Raw genomic sequence first — 20,500 nt, forward strand, 5'->3', positions numbered from 1 at the left:
TCCCGAACTTGCATTGCTAGTATGCTGTCTGTTTTGAATGTGTTTTGCATTTTTTCGAAAATAACAATAAAAAAAATAAAAATAAAAAAAAGTTCAAGAACTTGTTCATCTGATAGAGACATCGAACCACAGATGCCTACGTTTTTAACACATAGCCAAGCGATACCATCATCAAAGGTTGGACTGCGGAAAAGTTTAGACCAGAAAAACATGCAAGACAGAGAGGGTAAAAAGGCCGACCCTGCAGATTTGAGTGTCCAGTCAGTAGTGCTTGGTGAACGTGTGCAGAAATGTCAAGGACTGGGACACCACGTTGCAATGCCCTGGTAGCAGCCTTAGTTCTGGTAGAATGATTCCTTAAGCATTAAGGAGGCTGATTTTTGGCTAGAGCATAAAAGATTTTGTGCAAAGGACGACCCAACGAGAGATCGTCCTTTTCTGCCTCGCACAACTGTTCTTAACTCCCAGAAGGGGCTTTCAGCTGCTCCAAACATACCCCAGCTACAAGGCCGTGCAGTTTTAGCAACCTCTGTGCTCCCGTTGGTGCGGCTTGTTCTGACCCTGTGAGTCTAGTGACCAAAGGTCGGGTCAGTCCATAGCCCCCTCCCCCGCACCCTCAGGCTCTAAACCCTCCTAGTCCGCCCTTCAACATCTTGGGCAGCCAGTTGGTGGCGGGATAAGCCATCACCTCCGCCACTGGCAAAACATTGTGTCGGACAGGCGAGTTCTTCAGATAGTCCAAATAGGCTACTACCTTCTCTTTGAGACTACCCCTACCTCCATGCCCCCAGCTTATGACAGAGGATCACCTGACTTTGCTTTTGGACAAAGTCACAACTCTCTTGGCAAAGGGAGTCGTAGAGAGGGTTCCAGCTCCAGAAGTAGGCTGTGATTGTTAGTCCCGCTACTTCCTGGTCCCAAAGAAGGAAAAGAGCCTGCAACTGTTTCCCACAGGGAGGGGAAGTAACAGCCCAATAGACATGCGGTGTCCCCCAACCACAATGCAAGGCTGGCGAAAGAAAAATATTTCTTGCCCAACTATCAAGCCTATTGGATTCCCTGTCTTGGGGTGCAGAATGGAACACGCCTTTGTAGGTAGAGGCTTGGACCACCGAGCTCTCGGGGGTAGGATGGCTGGTGAAGAGATTTGGGAAGCCCGGTGCAGGGCGATGGTGGCAGACGATGGTCCTATTCACAGGAGCCCTTTTGCTGAACTTGGACCAGATTCCCAGAAGGACATCAGACAAGGCCACGTTGAATGGCAGGAGGGGTTTCGAGGAGGAGACACTTGGCTGCAGGGCAGTGGTCGAGATGTTCATCTTGATTTCCACCAAAGGGAGCTGAAGGTCCAGGACCTCAGCTTCTCTTATTACCTCCATACCATAGGAAGCTCCCTCCTCCATAGCCACTGAGATGGTGAAAGCAGGCCAGAATCTGGAGAGGTATTCCATCCACTGGCCTCACACAAGTCCTCCTAGTAGTCCATTTCGTGTTCAGGTTTGTCTTGTAAAGGGTCCAGCGAACCATCCAAATTTTCCTCCATTACTAGCTCTTCAAAATAAGGCTGAGGAACCAACATAGGACCCAAGGGTGCTGTCGGCGCCGGTAGGCACCGATTCGGCTCAGGTAGTCGGAGATGAGAATGGGGCTGGTGCCACCGTCATCGGGAGTCCCGGTGACAGGGAAGGCTGCAGTGGCTGCATGTTGGAAAAAATCTACAAACCAAAAAATGTTCCACAAAACATCGAAAAAGCCTGTCAAAAATTGACATAGGGTAGCTCTCGTCACTGATCTGCGCTGGCTGGTGCAGAAATAAAAGAACGGACGTCAGCATGTGGTGGAGGCACCTATTTAGGTGACGCTGATGTCACAACGTGGAGATGATGCCGATGAAGTCACCCAGAGGCGCCTGATGCCACCTACAGGCACACAAAGGTACCATTCCAAGAAAAATCTTCTGGATCCAATCTGACGCCTGGGGAATTCAAAGGTAAAGAACCTGCAGCTAGATGTCTCTATCAGATTCTCACTTCAACACTTGTGTTTCTGTTTTGATTTACCTAAAGGTTTGGAGTGTACTGAAGATTGGCCTCTCAAGCAGTTCTGATGACTAGGAACGAACTTTGGGCACGGACTGCAACTTGAAGCAGCCAGACACAGAATGTTCTTATGTTTGGCGATGTAGAGGTTTTCTTGCATTCCCGGATGGCCTTTGGGTTCACCCACATGCAGGTGGGGCAGGTCTTGGAATCATAGCTCCGTCCCAGGTACTACAAGCATATCATGTTGACTCTTTGGTTTTGTCTGAACTAAGACACTCAGTCTACGAAGGCAGGGTGCATGGTCTAGGCGAGGGAACCCTAGGGTAGCACAATTCATGCTGCTACCCTTGGGGGTCCCTCTTCAGTGCCAATGCCCTAGGCACCAGGGGTACAATGTACTAGGGACTTACAAGGGGTACTGAATTGTTAAGGAAACAAAGGAAAGCTTCCAGCACAGGGGACCAGGTTGGCTGGAGCCCTGTGCACTTCCAGTCGATCTTATTTCATTTCCAGACAAAAAGTGATGGCTAACCATGTCCAAAAGAGGCACTTTTATTCATATTGCCTGCATACTGACAAAACAATATCAACTGTAAGGGCGTCAGTAAAAAAAAACACAATAGTAGAAGAAGAGAGCTAGATCTGCATCAAATTGTGTGGACAATGAAGAACTAACACAGCACGCAGGGGTGGTGCCTATCAGCAGTTCTTTGCCATCATGTTCAAAGGTGTATGCAATTGTGACTAAGGTAGATGCTGCTACCTGCCGGCAGGCAGACACTGTTGCCAAAGTTACCAGTCATTCTGGTGCTTGTGGAAATTCAGAGGGTGAGAAATCGCCTGTTACAAATTGTCATCAGAAATTAATCCTATTTGTACACTGAACAGTAAATATGCATTCTTAATATGAGACTTTGAAAGGGTCCCACTGAGAAAAATTACTTAACATTCAAACAATTAAGTACCCCAAAGCAATTGAGTTTTGCAACCATAACATTTACCACACCTCACAAAAGCCACTTTGTTTCATTGCTTGTCAGTTAAATACACACATCCTAATACTTACAACCTCCAGAAGACTTGTTAATTATTGGATGAGAAACTTCAATATGCATACACAAATAAAAATGGACATTTACTATTCATACCTGTACATGATGAATTTGCAACATGGAAAACAGTTTGTTGAAGCAGGCACTGAGCATGGGTAGAGAGGAAGTCTGGAGTATTAGCTGACTCGCCTGGCTAGAGGCATGCAAACCCCTCAGCTGAGAGTCGTCTGTTCCACTCACAGAGTGGGATACTAAAGAGAAAAACACATTTTAATCCATTCATGCAGCAGAAATAGACTTCAGTGTATTTCAACAAGTCATACATTGAGAATAAAAGTGCAACAACATTAAGCAATTAAAAAAAAAAACATATTTGCAATCTAGCCTGCAGTTGAGGGCTATACAGTATATGGCTGCATCAATCAAGGTAGCAGTGAGAGCTGCAATACCATTTCCATACTCTGAAAGATTCCCAGTGCTAATTTACAGATGCTGCATCAACTAACAGCACTGAAGGGATGGGAAAGAAGACAGTATTAAAATGCTATGTTACAGCTGCAGGGTATAGTGTGAGTGCTTTAGGGTGAGAGAGAAGGGCAACAGGAGGCACTGCAAGTCCATTAAGGGGCACCCAGAGTATGGTGTGAAGGGTAATGTGATTCCTAGAAGTTTGAAGCTTGGAGAACCTCATGATTATTAAAGCATAATTGACTGTAAAAAGAAGCCTTGAACTGGTTCAACATACCAAGAAACAAATCAACACAGAACAATCAGTTGTTTATTTAAAACATGCCTTTCCTGACAAAGGATCTACACATATCCTCATCATATATGCCTTCACGACTGCTAAAGCTTTCATCTATTGAGTAATCAAAAGTACCCCCATTTGGAGTGTTAATAAAATGCTCTTGACACTGACCTGCGAGGTTCAAATGGGTGTTATGTGAAGAGAGCAAATGGAATTAGGTATTCCAATCACTGGTAAAAGAGAGGACAATACCCCTTACTAGAGAATCCTAGTCCCACAGCGAATAGTGCTAGTGATGCAGAAGGAAGTCCTAGAGGTAGGGTCCCCCTTTATTCCTCCTGGAAGGGTACAAAGGGTACAGGGGAGGTCTAGGCCCTCCTCGGTTAATTCAACTTCCTATTCTACATCAAAAGGGGCCTCCATCTCTAGCAGGAGGGAGGACCCCTTAGATAGAGATACCACCTACTCAAACTTGAGAGGGCCAAGCTCAGAGGGGGCCTCTAAACTTCAGAAGGTTCCTCAGGGGCAGTGGGAAGCTATCCTGTAGCTTTACTTTGCAAACAAAGGTAGAGACAAACTCTTGACTGTGAGGGAAGATGATGCAGATAACTACTATGTGTTGAAGAGTGCATTAATAGATGGATTTGGGTTAACCACTGAGCAATATAGGGCCACCTTTAGAGAAACACAGAAGTAACACTTTCGACTGGGTAGATGTCACTGATAGTGCTATTAAGGCTTTGGAAGTCTGGCTTTATGGGAGTGATGTACATGATTATGAAGGACTGTACAATTTACTAATGAGAAAGCACATCCTTAATTGTCATAATAAACAACTGCACCATTAGCTGGTGGACTCTGATCTGAACTCTACAAAAGAACTGGGAAAGAAGGCAGACAAATGGGTTAGGACCAGGGTGAAACAAAAGTCTCATGGTGGTAATGACCAGAAGTAGCAAATTCATTCTCAGTCCCAAGAGAAAGGTGGGGAGGAATCTGAAGTAAAGAAAGAGTTTTCAGAAGGCCCAAAAAATCTTCCTCTGGTGGTGGGATCCAATCCTCTTCATCCTCTATCAAGAAACATTGGTGATCTGTATGGAAAGGAAAAGGTCATGAGGCGAAGATTCCATTGGCCCCAATACTTGCAACACTAATACTACTACTATACCCCCTAGTGTCCCTAACAATAGAATTGGTAGTAGTAGCACAAGAATAAAGCTGGGTTCACCTTCGGTACTGTAATAGGTTCCGGCCTAGTCAGAATACCCACTCAGCTGTCTTAGTCTGTGAAGGCAGCATTTACCTTGCCACTCTTGCTGTAAGTCCCACTAACTTGGGTACAACAGCCTCTTATTAATGGTCATGAATCTGAAGCTTACAGGGACACAGGTGCCAATGTCACGAAGGTGACAGAGAAACTTTTGTATCCTGAACAGATTTATCAAGTCAACACTGCTGACAAGGTCAGGACAGATCATCTCATGGCAGCAGTCAATCACAGCTGGGGAAGGGTAACTGGCCCAAAAAGAGTTGGGTCACAGGCCCTAAAAGAGTTGTGATATCCTCCAAACTCCCTGAATACTGAATCCTGGGCAAGGATGTGGAAACTTCAGCCAGGTCTGAAGTGGAGTTTAGGACCCATGCAGAAATGCTGGGAATTTCAGGCAGTCTCTTTGCTATCACTAGGGCTCAGGCCAAGAAGTTAGTCATATAAGGAGTCCAGTATCATGAAAAAATGGACCAGCCAACTCCCAAGAAGAGGGAGCAGGAAGGGTAATGATTCAGACTCCACTCAGACTTCCAGTGAGAATCAGCCTCCTGAGGGAGTTGATCTCAGTACCTGTGAAAGAACTGCCCCAGAGGAGCTTGGGCTGGCACGGCAGAGCTACTGGGAGCAGGGGGACGTTCCAGGGAAGAATTGAGTGTAGAGCAGAAGGCCTGCCCATCTCTTGAACAACTCCGATAGCAAGCTACTGCTGAGGAAGCAGGAAATGTCAGTGGGTCCATTGGACCTATTGAGAAGATGGGATTCTGTATTCTGAAAGTAGAGACCCTAACCCTGGTGCCACCAGGGGGTTGGTCATACCTCAGAAGTTCAGGAGATTCATTTTGACCCTTGCACACAACATTATCCTTGCAGGACATCTTGGGCAAAATAAGACTTGGGACAGGCTTTTCCTCACTTTCACTGGCTCCACATGACTGAGGATACCAAGGAGCATTGTCGCTCGAGTGTCACTTGCTAGGCTGTAGTAAGTCAGGTGGCACTACGAAAGCCCACTTAATCTCATTAACTGTGGTTATGGTGCCTTTGAGAGGGTAGGGATAGACATTGAAGGTCCCTTAAACCCCCCAACAGCATCTGGACACAGTGTTAACCTAATGATGGTGGGCCATGCCACTAGATATCCAGAGGCCATTAGCCTTAGGGCTAAAACAGCCCCTAGAGTGCTAGGGCCCTCCTGGGATTCTTTTGCAGAGTTGGATTTCTTAAGAAGGCCTTGTCAGACAGCAGTACTAACTTCATGTCTGGCGACATCAGAGCTATGTGGAAAGAGTATAGTGTTAACTACAAGTTCACAACACACTACCACCCACACGGCAATGGGCTTGTTGAAAGGTTCAACAAGCCCATCGAAGGTATGATCATGGGACTCCCAGACAAACTCAGAAGGAAATGGGATGTCTTAATACCTTGCCTTTTCTTGGCCTACAGAGCAGTTCCCCAGATAGGAATGGGCTTCAGCCCATTTGAACTTCTAATTGGACATCCAGTTAGGGATCCATTAAGTCTGGTTAAAGAAGGATGGTAGCAACCTCGAAAACCTCCTAAACGCACAAGTTACTTACCTTCGGTAACAATATATCTGTAAGAAACATTAGTTAGTGTTAGATTCCTTACCTTAGAATATCCCCGGGCGTCAGACTGGATCTGGAAAGTTTTTGTCAGCAGTACCCCTGCGCGTCAGTACGCGTCGCCTGCGGCTCCGCGTCCATCGGCGTCTTGATCGATGAAATGACGTCGCTGGAGTACTTAAGACGCCACCCTCGCACGATGACGTCAGGTCTGTACATAGCTTTCTGCACCAGAAACGCAGAGCCAGGCAAGAAAATGACCCTGGTGCCATGAAACTAGGACCCTAACAGGGAAAGTACTTGAACCCTACATATCGGTTTGCAGAACGGGGAGGATGGGTGGGGCAGTAAGGAATCTAACACTAACTAATGTTTCTTACAGATATATTGTTTCCGAAGATAAGTCACTTGTGCATCTGAAAGAAACACGTTAGTGCTAGATTCCTTACCTTAGAATAGATACCCCAGCAATACCAACCCCGGTGGTGAGTCTGCGAACCAAAATCACACTAGAAAGTCCTGGAGAATAGAACGGCCAAGGAAGCCGTCTCTCCATACTTGACTGTCCAGGCAGTAATGCTTGACAAACGTGTGCAGCGAGGCCCACAGAGCTGCCTGACAAATGTCCTGCAGGATACACCCAGTCCTATGGCAGTAGTAGCCGCTGTGGTCAGAGTGGAATGGGCGCGCAGCCCCAGAGGAGGTTCCTTTTTAGCCAAGGAATAACAGAACTTGATGCACAAAGCGACCCACTGAGAGATGGTTCGTTTGTGCACTGCCCGTCCCTTCTTAGCGTCCATGTAGACAACAAAGAGTTGGTCGTCCAGCTGGAACTGTTGTGTGTGGTTCAGGTAAAAAGAGAGCGCACATTTTGAGTCCAGATGGTGGAGCCTCTCTTCCTCTTTCGAGGGATGTGGAGGCAGAAAGAAGGTGGGCAAGGTAATGGTCTGACTGATGTGAAAGGCAATAACCACCTTGGGTAGAAAAGAAGGACGAGTCCTCAGAACAACTTTGTCCGGATGGACAGAGAGGAAAGGAGGCTTAGAAGAAAGAGCCTGGAGCTCACTCACTCTTCTGGCAGAGGAGAAAGCAACCAGGAAAGCAGTCTTTAGAGTCAGAAGACGTAAAGGACAGTCATGGAGAGGCTCAAAGGGAGCCCACATTAGATAGGTTAACCCCAGATTCAAGTCCCACTGAGGCATTACAAAGGGAACAGGAGGAAACATGTGAGTAATGCCTTTCCAGAATCTATTTATAACAGGGGACTTGAAAAGCGAAGGCTGATCAGGAAGCCTCTAGAAGGCTGAAACGGCCGAAAGATATCCCTCGATAGTGCCAAGAGCAGAGTCCTGCTGGGCCAGGGAAAGAAGAAAGAGGAGAACCTCTGAAAGAGGGGCAGAGAGGAGATCCACAGCCTTTGCTGTGCACCATGCCACAAATTTGTTCCACCTGCAGGCGTATACCGTTTTTGTGGAGGGACGCCTGGCTGCCAGTATGACATCACAGACTTCAGGAGGCAAGTCAAATGGCATCAACTGTCGCCGCTCAATCTCCACGCATGTAGGTGGAGGCTAGACAGGTTCGGGCAGAGGACCGTCCCCTGTTGCTGCGACAGAAGTTCCTCCTGAAGAGGCAGTCGAACCCGGGGATCGATTGACATACTGAGTAGCTCGGGTTACCAGTATCTTCGTGCCTAATCCGGAGCCACAAGGATGACTTGGGCCCGGTCTCGCCTGATCTTCAGCACTCTGGGCAGAAGTGGTATAGGCGGAAAGGCGTATAACAGACCGCACCTCCACTCACGACGAAAAGCGTAGCAGAGCGATTGCTGCCTTGGAAATTCCAATGTGCAGAACTGATGACATTGCACGTTCTCTTCAGTGGCGAATAGATCTAACCAAGGCTCTCCCCACTGCTGAAAGAGACTTTGCGCCACGTCAGAGTTCAGACGCCATTCGTGATCCATCATGCACCGGCGGCTGAGTTAGTCTGCGATGGCGTTCAGGGAACCTGCAAACCTGCCAGGTGTTGAACCACCAGGGTGATGCCCTTATGTTCCAACCATGTCCCTCTTGACATAGGGTCCACGACCCCACCCTGTCCTGTTTGTTGCAATATCACATGGCAGTGGTATTGTCCATGAACACCTGCACCACACTTCCCCGGACAGAGGGAAGGAATGCTTTTAGTGCAAGCCGGATCGCCCACAGCTCCAGAAGGTTGATGTGGAGCAGGGACTCCACTGGACACCAGAGGCCTCTAATCTCCGCCTCTCCCATGTGGCCACCCCATCCCAGGAGGGACACATCCATCACCACTGTGTGCTCCGGTTGTGGAAGGGACAGGGATCTGCCACTGCAACTGTCTAGCACCCTCCGAGATCAGGACATAGTCGGGCAGGTTGCCCTGATGCTGCTCCCACTGGAACTTCAGGTCCCATTGCAGAGCCTGCATTAGCCACCTGGCGTGATGTACCAGCAGGATGCAGGAGGCCATCAGTCCCAGAAGCCGTAGTGACAACCTGACCGAAACTCGGGATAAAGGCTGAAAGATCGGAATCAGAGCCTGAATATCCCGAACCCGCTGCTCGGGAGGATAAACCCGAAACTGGGCCGAGTCCAGAACCGGTCCGATGAAGTGGAGCTTCTGGGAGGGGCTCAGGTGCGACTACGGCACGTTGATGGAGAACCCCAGCGAATGCAGGTCGGCCGTAGTCTGGAGGTGGGAGACTACTAGCTGGGGCGAGTCTGCCTTCAACAACCAGCTGTGCTGCATTTGCCATTTTACACGTGCTAAATCACATGTTGACCTCGATTCCATGCAATGCTCTGATCTTCCATTTTGTTGCATTGCACTTCCATTTTGGGCTGCCTTGACCTGGAGTTACACTTCAGCAGTAACATAAACATGTTATTCACGTAAACCAGTACAAGCAGGTGCGAGGCATCTCGTGAGGATAAGTATGGAATGCATGAAAACACTCTGAAGGTACAACATAACCTCACGAGGCATCTCGTGAGGATGCCTCGTGAGGTTATGTTGTACCTTCAGAGTGTTTTCATGCATTCCATACTTATCGCTAGGACAGAGGGAGGATGGCCGTGCCAGTCTCCAAGGCCGGAGATTGGAAAAGGAATGTCTTTTGCCTCGACACAGCCCAAACAGAATCTGGCCAGGTCTGTATGGGTGGGTCTGATGCAGAGAGGAGGCCAGCACCTGCGAACAGATGGGCGAGAGCGCCTGATAGAGGCTTCTCGAACATATTGATTTAAACTATGAAAAGCGGTGTCTGTGGGGTGGAGCTCAGGAACTCAGTCTTGGAGTGGACGCACTCGCGGGACAACATTGGTGCCCGAAGAGATTACTCCCTGAGCCCCGGTCTGCGGGTTCCCGACTTGGTGTTCGGTGCTTGGCCTAGGGATGTTGAAGTCTCCGGTGCTGCAAATGAATCTGGAGAGGTGCTTTGTACATTAACCGTTTATATACCTGTATGCACAGTTTCATATTTATGTATATAGTGTGGTGTATTCATTGTTTATTGCCTTTCACTCGGTGCCTAAGAAATGATTAGCTTCAGTGACTTATTGCCTTTGCCTACAATATTAATAAAGCTCATTTTTCACCTCCAGAGGAGTGTTGGAGTTTCTGTGTGAGTAAGTGGGGTGCGTAAGTTCAGATTACGCAACTGGGCAAAGCAATACACCAGTCGTCAAGATAGGGGAAGACTGGAACCCCTGATCTGCGCAGATGAGCTGCGACCACCGCCATCACTTTCGTGAACACCGGAGGGGCACTGGTGAGACCGAAGGGGAGCACGGTGAACTGAAAGAGCTCATGGCCTACCGTGAACCACAGGTAACGCCGTTGGGCCGGCAGGACGGGTATATGGAAATAAGCGTCCTGCAAGTCCAACGCTACCATCCAGTCTCCAGGGTCTAGGGTAGCCAGAACCTGAGCTAACGTCAACATCTTAAACTTCTCCTTCCGGAGGAAGCCGTTGATTCTCCTGAGGTCCAAGATAGGGCGCAGGTCCCCTTTGCCCTTCTTGGGAACCAGAAGGTAGGGACCCTGCCCTACTTCTGGGCCAGGGACACGCTTGATGGCCCCCTTGGCCAAGAGGGCTGTAACTTCCCCCGGCAGAAGTTGCAAGCAATCCCCCGACATACGGTGGTACTGCGGTGGCATGGCTGGAGGGGTCGTCTCGAAGGGGAGGGCGTAGCCCCTTCGGACGATTTGCAGCACCCACCTGTCCGAAGTGATGGTACGCCAATGGAGCAGGTGATGGTGAACTCTGCCTCCCACTGACGTGGAATGGGCCTGAAAGCTCGGACTAGGAAGACTTTGAGGCAGATGCTTCGGAAGCGGATGTGGACTGACCTTGCCCCCTGCTCTGCCTCGGAGGAATGCACATCCGCGTTGAGATTGGTTCTGCAGCCTGTGGCTGGACGAACATGGGGGGGTGCCCCTTACGTGGCCACGAAAGGAGCGAAAAGCAGAAGTTTGCTGGCACTGACCGACAAGCCCAAGGACTTGGCCGTAGCCCTGGAGTCCTTAAAGCGCTCCAGCACTATCTGCTTTTTTGCCAAAGAGGCGACGGCCATCAAAGGGCATGTCCATGAGAGTGCTCTGGACATCCCCTGAAAAGTTGGTGGACCTCAGCCAGGCGTAACAACGAATCGCCCCCGTCGTTGCAATCGCTCTACCCAGCGAGTCCGTGGTGTCAAGACCACATCGAATGGAGTACCGTGCTGCATCCCGCCCCTCAGCAAGAGCCTGGGCGAGCCGTGTCTTGGCCTCCTCAGGACACCTGGACAGCACGTCCGCCACGGTATCCCACAGAGAGCGGGTGTAACGGACCAAAAGGCATGCAGTATTAATGGACCGCAACTCTAGACTGACAGAGGAAAACAGGTTTTTGCCAAACTGTTCCAGCCTTTGGGATTCCTGGTCCGGGGGTGCGGTCGGGAATGCGGTTTGGGACGTGGATGCCTGGATAACCAGACTCTCAGGGGTGGGGTGGGTGGACAGAAAGCAGGGGTCGCCCGTAGCTGGGCGGTGGCGCCGGGCCACGTTCCGATCCACAGATGGGACTGTGGTGGGCTTGGACCAAGTGCCCATCAGAACGTCAGGGACGGCCTCATTAAACTGCAGCAGAGGCTCCGAAGAGCTTACTGGTGGTTGAAGCAATGCGGTGAGGAGGTTATTCCTCATGGCCGCTGCAGGAAGCACACGTTCCAAGGCCTTGGCCGCCTTGCGCAGCACCACAGCATAAGTTGCTCCCTCCTCCGTAGCCACGGAAGGAGGAGAGAGAAAACCAGTGTCAGGCGAAGTGTCTAGACCACTAGCCTCCCCTAGCTCATCTGCCCAGTCCTGACTTAACTGGCACTGCTGTGCCAGAGGGTCCTCAGACCCCTCCCAGTCCTCCCCTTCATCCATGTCCTGATAAACAGGCAAAAATGATGGAGCCGGGGCATAGGTGAAAAGCTCACCAGTCGGCGTCAGAGACGTCGCCGAGCGCGCTGCTCTGATGCCGAGCCGGGGCTGAAGCCAGGGACGGCGGCGTCCGAGGACAGCACCGGAGGTGGCACAGAGGGGGTCGGCATCAGCGGAGGAGTCGAAAGGTCAACTGGCGTCGACCGGGATCCAGGCCTGGATCCCATGGGGTCCTCCGATGCCGGGACCGAAGCCACTGGCAACACAGGGCTAGGACCCCCACTCGGACCCGAAGGCGGAAAGAGAGTCCTAATGTCCACGAGGAAGTCTTGAATCTGCTCTGGAGTCACACTGAGCCCAGGGACTGGAGGGTGTGGGGCTGGATGCGACTGCGCGGGCTCCGCCAGAGCCGCGAGGGCGGCGCCACCTGAACCCTCAGCCGAGTCACGCGACCGGCGAGGGGAGGTCGAAGAACGATGGTGTCTCTTCGACTTCTTTTTGCCATGCCTCGACTTACCCGAGTGCGAGGACTTGAATCCAGACGATCGATGGTGACTGTGGCTCCGCAACCGGTCCCTCGACTTCCTCCTCGACGGGGACCTCGAGCGGCGCGGAGCCGACTGCCGGAGCTCGAGGAGCTTACGGGAATGCTCCCTCCTAGACTTCAACGTCAAGGCCCGACAGTCGGGACACGACTTGTCATCGTGGTCGGCCCACAAACAGTAGAGGCACCGGCAGTGGGGGTCGGTAATCAACATCAGTCGGTGACAGGCATCACACGGCTTGAACCCGGGCATCCCTACCGGCACCAGGAGTCGAATGTCGACTCGAAAAAGACAAAAATGCCCAAAAAGTTAGTCAAAAAATGACTAAGGGTACGTTCTTCCCGGATCTGCACTTGCTGGCGCGGAAAAAACAAGAACTGACGTCAGCGCGTGAAGGCGGCGTCTAAGTACTCCAGCAACGCCATTCCAGCGATCACGATGCCGAAGACTGACGCGGAGCCGCAGACGACGCCTACCGACGCGCAGGGGTACTGCTCCCGAAAACTTTCCGGATCCAGTGTGACGCTTGGGGATATTCTAAGGTAAGGAATCTAACACTAACGTGTTTCTTTCAGATAGAACATAGTATTCTGTGTACTGGGCCTGCATTCTCTCTTGGCGGAGTACATGACGACGGCCAGCAAAAACCTTTAGGCAAACCAAGAACATTAGAAAGATTGGCATGACAAAAGGAGGCACTGACTGTTTACCAGCCAGGACAGAAAGTGTAAGTCTTGGAATCTGTGGACCCAGCAGTTCTCCAGGACAAGTGGAGTTTAAAAGGCTATTTTTTTAAAGATCCTATATGGCACATGCTATACTCCTTATAGATTGTTTAAAAAGAGCTTGACTGTTTCCGTTGCGGAGCGCCAGGGGCAGATGCTGTTCATATTCTCAATACTTGCCCATCTCTTTCTTTATTTTGGGCTCCAGTATTTAATAAATTATATGTTTTATAATGTGAACTTGATTATGACTACTACACATTATGTTGGATTATTCTAGCTCTAGTCATCACAACCTTGCTTCAATATATTTGTATGCTATTAAAGTGGCTAGATTGTGTAATGCTAGTGCTTGGCTACAAAGCAAACCACTTGATTTCAAGTTGTTCTGGCACGAGATAATTTGTGTCTTTGAATTTACAAATATTCATCATAGCCCAAAAAAGTTGAAAAGGCTGTGGGACCCTTTAAGGGAAGGCTGTGCTCGTTGTATGCCCAGTGACCTTTCAGGGATTTTAAAAAATCTAGACATTGTGTAAGTCGGCCACTTGAAGAATGCTATGACACTGCACCATTGGTTTTCTATAACATATATTGTTATATTATAATAATGAAATGTTTTTATTGTAAGGTACAATCTGTTTTAACTTTTGATACTTTTCTAATAAAACATAAAAGCTGCTGCCACAACTAGTTCAGCCACTGAAATGAAAATCTCCCTTTCGATGGGCTATGGCCTACATTAAATATTTGATTACTAAAATCACAGAGCAGCCCTATCAATTATATGCTTCTAATTTCTCACCACTGCTAAAGGCCAAGAGGAATCTTAAAGGATAAGACTATTTATGTCCTGCATGCATAAAAGAACGTGATCACAATGAAATTCATAACAAAATGTCTTTACTGTTTTTAAGCCCTTCCAATTTCAGTAGACAAAGATTTCTTCAATTAATTAAAACATGTCAAAATAAGGTTTATTAATTAAGGGGCTATACCAAGTAAACCACTGACGTTTACAACAAAACAAGAGCAGAGGAGAACCAGCCCTACCAGAAATCCAGACTCAGCAACCCAGCTGTTAACAATACTCAAATGGCTTAAGTCTTACTCAGAGAAACCATGGGACACCATGGACCTTGACATAGTAGGATGTCCCCTATGGGACTTCATTTGTCTGCATGAAAAAAGTGAGACATAAGAACGCATACCTAACTATGCCAGTCAGCACAACAATTAATGTTTGCTACAGGGTGGCAAACAAAGCAGGTTAGCCACATTTGTTAACACGAGGACTAAAGACAGGAGTGATCAATAAAGAAGCCTGGGGATTTAACAATGGCAGAAGAAGAATGCAAGAAGCTAAGAGCTTGTTGATGAGGTCAGGCTTGATTTATTGGTGGAAATGTTAAAGTAAAAGTAATAATTCAACTTTTAAGAGGTTTAATGTGCTGCTTTTTTCTGTCCCCTGTGCAAGTTTCTGGTGCATTCCTCTTTAAATTGAAGTTACTCCTTTCCATGATGTAAGATTTAAATATAGTTGTTTGTAGTCTGCACATACCAGAGACTAACATTAAGAGGCAGAGGGGTTCAACACAAACTGAAAAACTGGAGACAAGATGGAGCCTTGCGGTACAGCATTGGAAACCTGATTAAGCCTGGAAGTGAAGTTTCCTACTTGAATAGATGCAAACAATGGGGTATGAAAGAGCTGAACCAACAAAGGACTGAACCTTCGAGGCCCATTCTTTGTTCAAGGATTTTGAGAAGAAAGATTGGTTGACAGTGTTGAATGCCGCCGATTAATCCAAGAAAACTATGAGGCAAGTATGTGAAGCATGTGGTGGATATCATCAAATATTTCTTAAATGTATTTATTCGGTGGCCAGCTCAAGCTGGACTGAACAGGGGAGACTGCATTGTTGTGTCAATGTGGTTGCTCAACTAAGAAATCACACATGTATCAACAGCGTTGCCTGACAAGTACTCATCTTCTAGATATGGTACACAATACAAGTACAGTTATTGAACAGATTTTAAATTGCTGCTTAAATCCAGTGTCAAACATTGCAGCAGCACTGAAAACGTTATTTCAACTACAGTTTAATGCTAAATAACAAACAAATTATCATAGATCCTACCCACCTGGCATTTAAGCCAGCTACAATGATTAGATATCTGTTTTACGAACAGGGTTCAACTGATTTATGAATTTGGTTATAACTTTCAAATTATCCTGAAATTTACTGTGCACACTTCTGAGGTTCTTCGTGATTAACTGCGTTACTATAATAATGCTTATAACACTCAAGTCTGGCTAACTACACAAACCATTTACTTACATGTTGGAAATGTATTTGTTAAAGCCTGTAAAATGGAATCTGCCTCCAAAGTCGACATCATCTTTAACATCAGTTCTGCTTGCTGTTCAAGACCAACTTCTAGACGAGCATCCAATGCTGTAGTAAATTAAATAGTAAATTTTGTTAACAGAACAACAATGAAGTGGGTGTCAAATCTGCATTAAACATTAATAGGTAAAATCCATTCATATATTACACAAGAGCTATTTATGTGAAAACTTCAAGGCACTAACGTCTTAAATGATTCCCTCAACTTTAAAAGAAAAACAGTAATGACAAACTTACAGTTCTAGAAGAGAAAATGGTCAAATAACAATACTTCATAATAGTTTGAGCGCCGGATTTACGCGTGAGGCAATAGTCAAAAAAGCTATAATTATATTTGCTGGATCAGCCTGAGAAGGCATACCTATACCTCGGCCATAGCGTGCTAGGAGATAGCTGGGAGAAACAATTAATTATTTACTTTCTCCCACTTAACTAAGTAAACATTTTTAGTGGGCAAAACTGTCTCAAATCTCAGCTTTGGTAGATAACTTTTTTAAATTATTTTTTTTATATAAGATCACCCTAATTCCTAACTTTGCATGAGAAGCTAGTCTCAAATTATTTAATGTCATCATCTAAGGCTTCAGACACCAGAATAAAATCAAAGGTGGACATGTAGTTATTTCTAAAAGACGTGGATGCTAGACCTTCGTTCTCTTCCACCTTTATATTATGCGACCTGAGACTAACTTCGTCACTAGGTTATTCAAAGCTGATCCATTTGGATCATGTTTAAAGTGAAGTGCCTCCTCTTGTGCAGCTACAATTTCGCACCAAAATAATTCTCATAGATTTACTGTGCTATGACTTTACAGAGTTGACAGCTGCCTCCAAGACTGATGCTACTTTAAAGTGTCAGATTATCAAAGCAATTATAAAAATTAACTAAAACTGGATCCCATGTCTCACCCACCTCGTATATCAATAAATGAAAAAAGGTGAATTGTTAATAAATCTCAGAATTTTCAAAGGTGTTGAATTTAAAATATATGTCACTAGTCCTCCCTTCGCCCTATCCATAACAGAGGATTTAGCCGGTTTGTAAAGTTCCATATACCCATCGATAAAATTGGCTACCGGCTCCCAAATTTTCTGTAGGCATATAATGTGGGTACCAGAAAATAATCAATGCTAAGCAGGTATATCAATCTTATTTTTAAGCCCTGCCATGATATAAGGCCCACTCCCGGTTGATTAACAATATGATCTCCTTCCAGGTTACCTTCGGTTCCGTTCCTATTTAAACCTGTTGCACACTTATGGTGGTTAATGGTGCACATATAATGTTCCCCGTGAGGCAGACACCACTGTTATACATTTGTCCAGATCACTTTTAGCTATTAAAGAACACTTTTCTGTGACAAGGCAGTCCTAGCCATCAAGTCCAGAAAGACATTCAAATGTGTTCACTGTTCCTCATGATTGTTTTGGGGTGTCACGAAACTGTATGTGCCCCACCCAGTGTTGCCATGTTGTTGTTGACTCCCGTCCAAGGGATCTGGGAGGCTGGCGCTGCCTATTTAGGTATACAGAAAAAACCTAGGGTACTACAGAAATAGTGCTCGACATCACCTCAAATGATCCACAAACATGTAGTACCCTCTTAGACTCAGAGAAATCTGGGTTGCAAAAGTTCACAATCACGCAATCAAATAATCTCCTCTACTCAACCAACCTTACCCATCTAACCATAATACTTTTGTGGTACAACTCACTCACATCTTTCAATCTAGCCCATGCCCCTATCCATTGAAAACATTTATTTTTTAATTAATTCAAAGTTTCAACCTTATCTGCAGGGATGGGGGGGACTCCTATCAGGAAAGCCACATAGGGTATGCAATCGGGTGGCAGATCCAAAGTACAGGGGGGCTCGTGAGCTATTTTGCATTTCCCTTTGTTGTTTCTGCGCAGATGAACAAGTTACTTACCTTCGGTAACGCTTTTTCTGGTAGATACAATATCTGCCTGTGGATTCCTCACCTTGTGAATATCCCCCTTGCGTCAGCAACATCCGGAAATTCTTTTGTAGCCTTGCGCCGACGTGGACTCGGACGTCATAGAGACACGACATCGCTCGCGACTCCGCTGACGTCACCGACGCCTACAATAGGCCCACGCCGGTGTGATGACATCAGTTCCGCCCTTTTTTCCGTGCCATCGAGGCACACGGACGGACCAATGACAGTAGATATATACAAAGTATACACAGTACACAATAGTCAAGGCAAAACATACAGTGCAAAGCAAATGCAGGAAAGCAATTGAAACATTTCCTTGACATCAAAATAAATATACATTACAGTACAATAACTCTGGCATAGAAGAGTGGACAACGGGGAGGCGGGTGGGTCAGTGAGGAATCCACAGGCAGATATTGTATCTACCAGAAAAAGCGTTACCGAAGGTAAGTAACTTGTTCTTCTGATAGATACATCTGCCGTGTGGATTCCTCACCTTGTGAATAGAGTCCCACAGCAGTCCCCACTCCCAGAGGAGGGAGTCCACTCTTCTAAACCAGAAAATCCTGAAGGACAGAGCGAGCAAAGTGACCGTCCCTCCTCACTTCGGAATCCAAGCAGTAATGCTTCGCGAAAGTGTGGAGGGAAGACCAAGTTGCCGCTCTACAAATATCCTCAACAGGCACACCTCTAGCCAACGCTGAGGTCGAAGACTTAGCTCTTGTAGAATGAGCCCTTATACCCTCTGGTGGTTCCTTACCGGCCAAAGAGTAGCAGATCTTAATGCAGAGAACGATCCATCTTGATAGGGTTCTTTTATGGACCGCCTTCCCCTTCTTGCAACCAGCAAACCCAACGAAAAGCTGGTCCTCCAAACGAAAATCCTTGGATCTGTCCAAGTAAAAGGAAACCGCCCTCTTAGGGTCCAGACGGTGCAGTCTCTCTTCCTCCTTAGAAGGGTGAGGGGGAGGATAAAAGGAAGGTAGGGTAATGGACTGACCCAAATGGAAAGGAGTCACCACCTTAGGCAGAAAAGCAGCCCTGGTCCTGAGAACCATTCGATCAGCATGAATGGTCAGGAAAGGGGGCTTAGAACTCAGAGCTTGAAGCTCACTTACCCTCCTTGCCGAAGTTATTGCAACGAGGAAGACTGTTAAAAGTAAGAAGCCTCATGGGACATTTGTGAAGAGGCTCAAATGGAGCACCCATCAGAAAGGACAGAACAAGATTTAAATCCCACTGAGGCACAATAAAAGGTGAAGGAGGAAACTTATTTGTGAGGCCCTTCAAAAATCTCAAGACCACGGGAGATTTAAAAAGAGACGGCTGGTCAGGCAAGCAGAGAAAAGCCGACAGTGCCGAAAGGTAGCCCTTCACAGTAGCAACAGCAAGCCCCTGTTGCGCCAGAGAAAGGGCAAACTGGAGAACTTCAGACAAATGGGCTCTCACAGGGTCAATAGACTTCTCCCTACACCACTCAACAAATTTCGACCATCTATAAGAATAGATGGACTTAGTGGAGTCACGTCTGGCGGATAAGATGACATCCACAACGTCAGGCGGGAGGGAAAAGGAATTCAGGTTGCCCCGCTCAATCTCCAGGCATGAAGGTGTAATGTCTGGAGGTGGGGGTGTAGAACCTGCCCCTCCATCTGAGAGAGGAGGTCTGCCCAGAGAGGGAGACGGAGCGGCCGGTGAGAGGAGAGGTGGAGAAGATCTGAGTACCACACCCTTCTTGGCCAATCCGTGGCGACCAATATAACTTGGGCCCGGTCTTGGCGAATCTTCCTCAGAACTCGAGGAATCAAGGGTATGGGATGAAACGCGTAAAGGAGTTGATTTCCCCAACTCAACTGAAACGCATCCCCCAATGCTCCTTGCATCGGATACTGGAGACTGCAGAATGACGGGCAGTGAGCATTCTCACAAGTGGCAAACAGGTCCACCCGAGGAGTCCCCCACATCCGAAAGATGTTGTGAACCACCTCCGGGTGAAGCCTCCACTCGTGGTCGGCAGAGAACTGCCGACTGAGACCGTCTGCTCGAACGTTTAGAACCCCGGCCAGATGATTTGCCATCAGACAAATCTGATGGTCCTGAACCCAGGACCAGAGACGCAGTGCCTCTCTGCAGAGACACTGCGATCCCACTCCTCCCTGTTTGTTGATGTACCACATCGCGGTCGTGTTGTCCGTCAGGACTTGAACTGACTGACCGCGAAGGGAAGGAAGGAAGGCCTTGAGCGCTAAACGAATCGCCCGCAATTCCAGAAGGTTGATGTGAAGCAACCTTTCCTCTGGAGACCAAAGACCCTTGACCTCCAGATCCCCCAGATGAGCACCCCACCCTAGAGTGGATGCATCCGATATCCCAGTGGCCACCGGAGGAGGCAGATGAAAAGGCTTCCCCTGAGACAGGTTGCCTTCCACGCCCCACCAAGACAGATCCGCTGCAGTTTCTCTGGAGATCTTCACTGACTCCCTGAGATCTCCGTTGTGCTGATACCACTGCCTGCGGAGGCACCACTGGAGTGCCCTCATGTGCCAGCGTGCATGGTTGACCAGGAGAATGCAAGAAGCCATCAGACCGAGCAGGCGAAGGACCTTCAGGACCGGAACAACCGCTCCATTGTAAAATAAAGGGACCATTTCCTGTATGTCGCGAATCCTTTGAGGTGGAGGGAATGCACGACATACAGTTGTGTCCAGTACAGCACCAATAAACAGG

General features: G+C 47.7%; 1 protein-coding gene across 6 annotated transcripts in view; it reads right to left on the bottom strand.

Moving 5' to 3' along the window:
* The window catches only part of BIRC6 (baculoviral IAP repeat containing 6), a 2,386,688-nt gene that overhangs the window by 997,824 nt on the left and 1,368,364 nt on the right, over window positions 1-20,500 (bottom strand). For all 6 annotated transcript variants that reach the window (XM_086926902.1, XM_086926900.1, XM_086926901.1 and 3 more), the window contains 2 exons: window positions 15,744-15,860; window positions 3,191-3,345 (listed from right to left, as the gene is read on the bottom strand). In XM_086926902.1, coding sequence (XP_086783028.1) covers window positions 3,191-3,345; window positions 15,744-15,860 — 272 coding nt within the window. The remainder of the gene's footprint in view (window positions 1-3,190; window positions 3,346-15,743; window positions 15,861-20,500) is intronic.

Source organism: Lissotriton vulgaris, chromosome 6, assembly GCF_964263255.1.
Source record: "Lissotriton vulgaris chromosome 6, aLisVul1.2, whole genome shotgun sequence".
NCBI lineage: Eukaryota > Metazoa > Chordata > Amphibia > Caudata > Salamandridae > Lissotriton > Lissotriton vulgaris.